Here is a 6,480-nt window from a genome sequence, read left to right on the forward strand (position 1 = left end):
ACACACACACACACACACACACACACACACACACACACACACACACACACGTGAACACACATACACACACACTAGCTTTCCCACAGAAATCTCCCACCCTGGTCACGTGCCAGGCTTTCCAGTGTTATAATTACTTGCCCTTGTCTGGATGGGGTCATTACTCAAACCCCCTCAGAGGCTGGCGGCCCTCTGGCTTAGGTCTTGCCGCCATCTTGGACGTCAGCACAGTTGATAGACAGCAGCGCTCTGTACCATATGTATCTTTATAGCGAGAGAGAAGAGAGAGGACGGACAGTATGGAGAAGGCTGCATAGCCATGCACTGTTTCCCATCTCTGTTTTRGCTCTCTCTTTTTCTTTCTCTTTCTTTCTCTCTCACACACAAAGAGAAGACAAAGAAACACTCCTCCTCTTAGTGTGACGTGTCCATCCCACCAGCCAGTGCTTTGCTTTGCTCAGCGGATAATTGAAGATAAATAAAACAAACGAGAGGCTCAATCCATCAGCATGCCTGGCTAAGACTGCCTTGCTCAAATACTCTCTCTCTCTCTCTCTCTCTCTTCCTTTCTCTCCCGCCCACCTTCCTCAACTGTTCTGAACATTTCAGCCCAAGAGGAGCTGACAGAGAGAGAACGGCTCTGCCTGTATTTAGTAAGAGACAAATACAAATGCTCTGTTTAAGAGACGAGTCTGAACGGGTCTGACGCATGTGATGTCATAATGATTAACATAGTGTTTGTGGTGATATGGTACTCACGCATGAGAACCACAAGTTAGTATACACGTCGGTGGAAGCTGTMGAGGGGAGGACGGCTCATAATAACGGCTGGAACGGCAGACATGGAATGGCATCAAACACCTGGAAACCATGTGTTTGATGTATTTGATACCGWTCCACTAATTCCGCTCCAGCCATTGCGACGGACCTGTCCTCCCCAATTAAGGTGTCACCAACCTCCTGTGATACACATAATATATACACAATAGTCACAGCCTTTATCTGAAAAGGGGTGATTCTACCAATACTTTTGACAGCCTATTTAGGAGAAGCCCAAAGTGTCTGGTTCCGGTTATGTAAGGCAGCAACCCCCTCTTTGTCTGACTGTGAAAATGGGATTAGTTCACAATGAGCCTGGTATTTTAGAACAAAGGGGAAGGAATAGAACACAGGCATGTCCTTTAGAGAGGAGAGAGATCCTTCCATTTTGAGTGCTTGTTTATGAATAGCTTTATGGAGAGCTTATGCACTAGAAAACATGATTAGCATATCCCACTGTACATATGCAAATGACAAAGGGATCGGAATACATATTAGTGCAGTAACCTGCCCATCAAACCTGGCTGAGGGGAAACAATTATGGTAGGCTATCGGAATGCGTTTCAATAAAGGATATACCAGTAAAAAAAATTGAAATCATTAGTGTACAGTAAAAGTGGAAAGAATGGATAATCCGTTACTGAAATAAGACCAAAAGGAGATTGTTTTACCTTCGATGTCTTGCATATTTGCCGCTGACATGTCCACTTCCATCACAGCCTTGTGTAGGACAGCTGCGATGAAACAGAAACACACACTGAGTATGCACGTAACTCACCATTCTCCACACTGAGTATGGACATAACTCACCATTCTCCACACTGAGTATGCACACAGCTCACCATTCTCCACACCGAGTATGCACACATCTCCCCATTCTCCACACTGAGTATGCACACATCTCCCCATTCTCCACACTGAGTATGCACACAGCTCACCATTCTCTACACTGAGTATGCACACAGCTCACCATTCTCCACACTGAGTATGCACACAGCTCNCTCCACACTGAGTATGCACACAGCTCACCATTCTCCACACTGAGTATGCACACAGCTCACCATTCTCCACACTGAGTATGCACACAGCTCACCATGCTCCACACTGAGTATGCACACAGCTCACCATTCTCCACACTGAGTATGCACATAACAGACAATTATCCACTCTTCCCTTGTTCCATCTGTCCATCCATCTACTATTAATATGCTGTTCAGTTTCTGTTTTCTTCTCCACACTTTTATTGGATGTTCCTCCCCCTTTAAAATCATAGAACATTTCTACCTTTACTCTACCCCCAGTGCACTCTCATTGTACTCCTATACGTATGTACCGTATGCACTGTTATGGTACTTCACACTCCAATCTGGTTTTACTCCCTCACCTAGCCCCTCCTCTCATTTTAGCCTAATCCTCATCATAACCATCATAACCCTCTCCAGTATCACAGTGGCATATCTCCCCAGACCAGACCAGACAGAACCGTCACGGAAAGTCAAGCGTATTTGCCCTGATGACTATCCTCTCTCTGGGGAGCGACGCCATCGAGCGGCATTATCGGCATTATGGACGCCTCGGCCTGGAGATGGGCTGGCCATCGATCCGCTGACTAATTGCCATCTGCAGGCAGCGYTGGAGAAAGGAAAGAGAGAGAGGGAGAGAGCAGAGAGAGAGAAAYWAAGAAAGAAAAGAGGGGGAAGAGAGAGGTAGAGATGGGGAGCCACACTGTCTGTGGAAATCAGAAAGCTATACTGTAGGCGTCCAGGTGGGATATTATTTATTGATATATGGGTCCACAATGTTATGTCTCAAAAAAACTTATCCCAGCCTGTAAAGGACTTAATTAAACCCATGGATGAAAGTATAAAAGTATATTTGAACCATAATTAAATGGCCAAATATAAGACATACATGAGAACTCTTAGTGGATAACTGGAGCACCAATGTAAGGTTGTCCATCATCGATGCAGGGAGATCCAGTGGGCTGGTCCCATCAATGGGTTTCATGGTCTAGGACAGTGGTTCCCAAACTTTTTATAGTCCCGTCACCTTCAAACAACCAACCTGTATTTATTTTTCATGCTAGTGAGGGCCGAGAATCCACTCTCAAATAGGTACGTGGTTGCAAACGGCATCAGTGTCTTAACAGTGTGATTTGCCAAGGCAGGATACGCTTGAGTGCAGCCCAATCCAGAAATCTGGCAGTGGCTTCTGATTCAATTCAATTTTCACAGAACCACTTGTTGCAATTTCGATGAGGCTCTCTTGGTCAGATATCAAGTGGACTGGAGGCAGGGCATGAAAGGGATAACGAATCCAGTTGTTTGTGTCATCCATTTTGGAAAGTACCTGCGTAATTGTGCACCCAACTCACTCAGGTGCTTCGCTATATCACATTTGACATTGTCTGTAAGCTTGAGTTTATTTGCACACAAAAAATCATACAATGATGGAAAGACCTGTGTGTTGTCCTTGTTAATGCAGACAGAGAAGAGCTCCAACTTCTTAAATCCTAGCCTCAATTTTGTCCCGCACATTGAATATAGTTGCGGAGAGTCCCTGTAATCCTAGATTCAGATCATTCAGGCCAGAAAAACATCACCCAGATAGGCTAGTCGTGTGAGAAAGTCGTCATCATGCAAGCGGTCAGACAAGTGAAAATTATGGTCAGTAAAGAAAACTTTAAGCTCGTTATCACTCCACTATGTCTCCCTGTCATGGCTTTTGCGCCATCAGTACAGATAAACACATCCCCCGCGATTCAGAGAGTGGTGAACAGGCGAGGCATAATTTGAGAACTCACGACTATCGAGTCTGCCGATGAGGATGTGGTGATTGACAGGGTCGATGGCGGTTAAGATAATTGTTTAGCGCTTGAGCGTGCTGATGTGCACTGAACGGCTCTGAAACCAGATTGGATACGGAGAAGGTATGGTGGGATCGAAATGGTCGGTAATCTGTTTGTTGACTTGGCTTCGAAGACGGTTAGAAAGCAGGGTAGGATAGCTATAGGGTTGGGTAGAGTTTGGGTCAAGAGTGTCCCCTTTGAAGAGAGGGTGCTGAGCTGCTTTCAATCTTTGGGAATTAGACGACACGAGAGGTTGAAAGGCGTAATCAGGGGTTGCAACATTTCGGCAGATCATTTTTAGAAAGCAAGGGTCAGATTGTCTAGCCCGGCTGATTTGTAGGGTCCAGATTTTTCGCTCTTTTCAGAAATAGCTGACTGGCTTTTGGGAGAAAGAGAAATGGGGAAGGCTTGGGCAAGTTGTGGTGGGGGGTGCAGTGCTGTTGGACCAGGGTAGGGGTAAGGCCAGGTGGAAGCATGGCCAGCTGTTAAGAAAAATGCTTATTGAAATTTCTCAATTATAGTTGGATTTTATATCAGTGGTGAAAAAGTGTTCCCTATCTCAGTGCAGTAGGCAGCTGAGGAGGTGTTCTATTTCTTCCATGGACTTGACAGTGTCCAGACTTTTGAGTTTGTGGTTGCAGGAAGCAAATTTCTGCTTGAAATTCTAGCCTTGGCTTTTCTAACTGCTGTGTATATTGGTTTCTAGCTTCCCTGAAAAAGTTGGCTTATTCCAGGGGCTGTTGATGCTAATGCAGAAAGCCATAGGATGTTTTGTGTTGGTAGGGCACGTCAGGTCTGTTCTGGTTCTAAATTTTTGAATGGGGCAATGGCTTATTTACGCATATAATTATTTTCATGAATCACAAGTCAAAACAGCAAATGAAAGATAAACTCTTTGAATCCAGCCATCCATTTCCGATTGTTGAAAATGTTTTCAGCAAAACACAATTATGTATTTATATAGCGTACCAAATAGCCAACACCACACAACCGCATATTTTCACCATGTTTCCACGCTAGGTTAGCTTTCCACAAAACCGACAAAATAGAGATATAATTAGTCTAACAAGAAAACTTCATCAGATGACGTCTTTATAATATGTTATACAATCATTTATGTTTTGTTCGAAAATGTGCAATATTGAGTATAAATATTAGTTTTACATTGCAGCCCATCAAAAATAGATAAGAGACCAGAATAATTACAGAGAGCAACGATGAAATACATAATTATCATCATAAAACATTTATGAAAAAATACATGGTGTACAGCAAATGAAGATAAAACATCTTGTGAATCCACCAATATTTTCCGATTTTTTAAGTGTTTTACAGGAAAAACACAATATAGAATTATTTAGCTTACCAGATTAGCACAACACACACGAACCGCTTTATTCACCGCAAAGGTAGCTTTCGAATAAAACAGATTAGATATAATTCTTGTCAAAGGGGGGCGGTGTTCACTTTGGAAAAAATGCGTGCCGCAATTTAAACAGCTCCTGACTCTATTGTTCTAGATCATACAATGAATATTATTATTACTGATTGGTACGAAACACTCGATTTCCTAAAACTGTTGTAAATTTTATCTTGTGAGTAAAAAGAATCTTTGGCGCAAACTTCCATACAGGAAGTGAATACTGAAACAAGGCTCTGTTTTCAGGGCTGGCTATTCAACTGGCTTTTTATTTATGATATACATGACTTCAATACGCCTTCCACTAGATGGTAACAGGCAGTGGAAAGGTGGAATGGGGTGTCTAGCTTGAGTCTGGGTCGAACCGAGCTTTTGGGAGTGACAGGTCTGCCATTTTGTAGTTTTCCAAGGCGGCGAAAGAGTCCCATTGTCTTCTGAAAAGCGTTCGGTTTACACGGCGAATATCTCCGGCTCTGAGTTTTTTGATATATTGACATTAAGGAGAAGGCATGGCTTAATCAAGGTTGTTTGGGGTACGGCGATTCAGACGCTTAGCGGGCATCGGTAGCAAGCTAGCATAGGATGGAGGTCTGTTTTTAGCCACTCGTGCGTTTCCGTCGGTAGTTAGTGGGGTTCCGTGCGGTAGAGGGGATCAATCCAATTGGCAAAATATATATAGTTATAGTGACCCAAGAAAAATAGTCCGATAGCAGCCGATAAGACAGCTAACGATTAGCGGGCCGCAGATGGGCGTTCAGGTAACGTCGCGAAGGAGGGGCCAGTTGGATAACTCCCTCGGGCAGATAACGTCGGTAGTCAGTCGTGAAGGCCCGGTGGGGCTCTGCATTGGCAGTAAAACGGGTCGGATAGGTGATTGTAACCCAGGAGTGGCAGATGGAACTCTTCAGCTGGCTAGCTCCGGAATAATTGATGTTTGCTCCGGGACCGACGTAAGCCAAAAGTCACTTGGATAGCAGCTAGCTAGCTGCGAGATCCAGGTGTAATGTCCAGAGCTTGCGGTTGAAATCCGGGTATGGAGAGAAAATAGGTCCGGTATGCTCTGGTCTGAGTCGCGTTGTACAAACTGGCGATAGCTTTTCGAGCTAAAGGATAGCTGATGGGGCCTCCCGGGTGGCGAGTGGTCTAGGGCACTGCATCGCAGCGCTAGCTGTGCACCAGAGACTCTGGGTTCGCGCCCAGGCTCTGTCGCAACCGGCCGCGACCGGGAGGTCCGTGAGGCGACGCACAATTGGCCTTGCGTCGCCCGGGTTAGGGAGGGTTTGGCTGGTAGGGATATCCTTGTCTCATCGCGCACAGCGACTCCTGTGGCGGGCGGGTGCAGTGCACGCTAACCAAGGTGGTCAGGTGGACGGTGTTTCCTCGACACTTGCGTGTG

General features: G+C 45.1%; 1 protein-coding gene across 1 annotated transcript in view; it reads right to left on the bottom strand.

Annotated features, from left to right (window-relative positions):
- The window catches only part of LOC111963138 (myelin transcription factor 1-like protein), a 160,610-nt gene that overhangs the window by 97,384 nt on the left and 56,746 nt on the right, over positions 1-6,480 (bottom strand). The window contains exon 5 of the mRNA XM_070443323.1: positions 1,488-1,550. Within this exon, the coding sequence (XP_070299424.1) occupies positions 1,488-1,550 (63 nt within the window). The remainder of the gene's footprint in view (positions 1-1,487; positions 1,551-6,480) is intronic.

Source organism: Salvelinus sp. IW2-2015, linkage group LG4q.2, assembly GCF_002910315.2.
Source record: "Salvelinus sp. IW2-2015 linkage group LG4q.2, ASM291031v2, whole genome shotgun sequence".
Lineage (NCBI taxonomy): Eukaryota > Metazoa > Chordata > Actinopteri > Salmoniformes > Salmonidae > Salvelinus > Salvelinus sp. IW2-2015.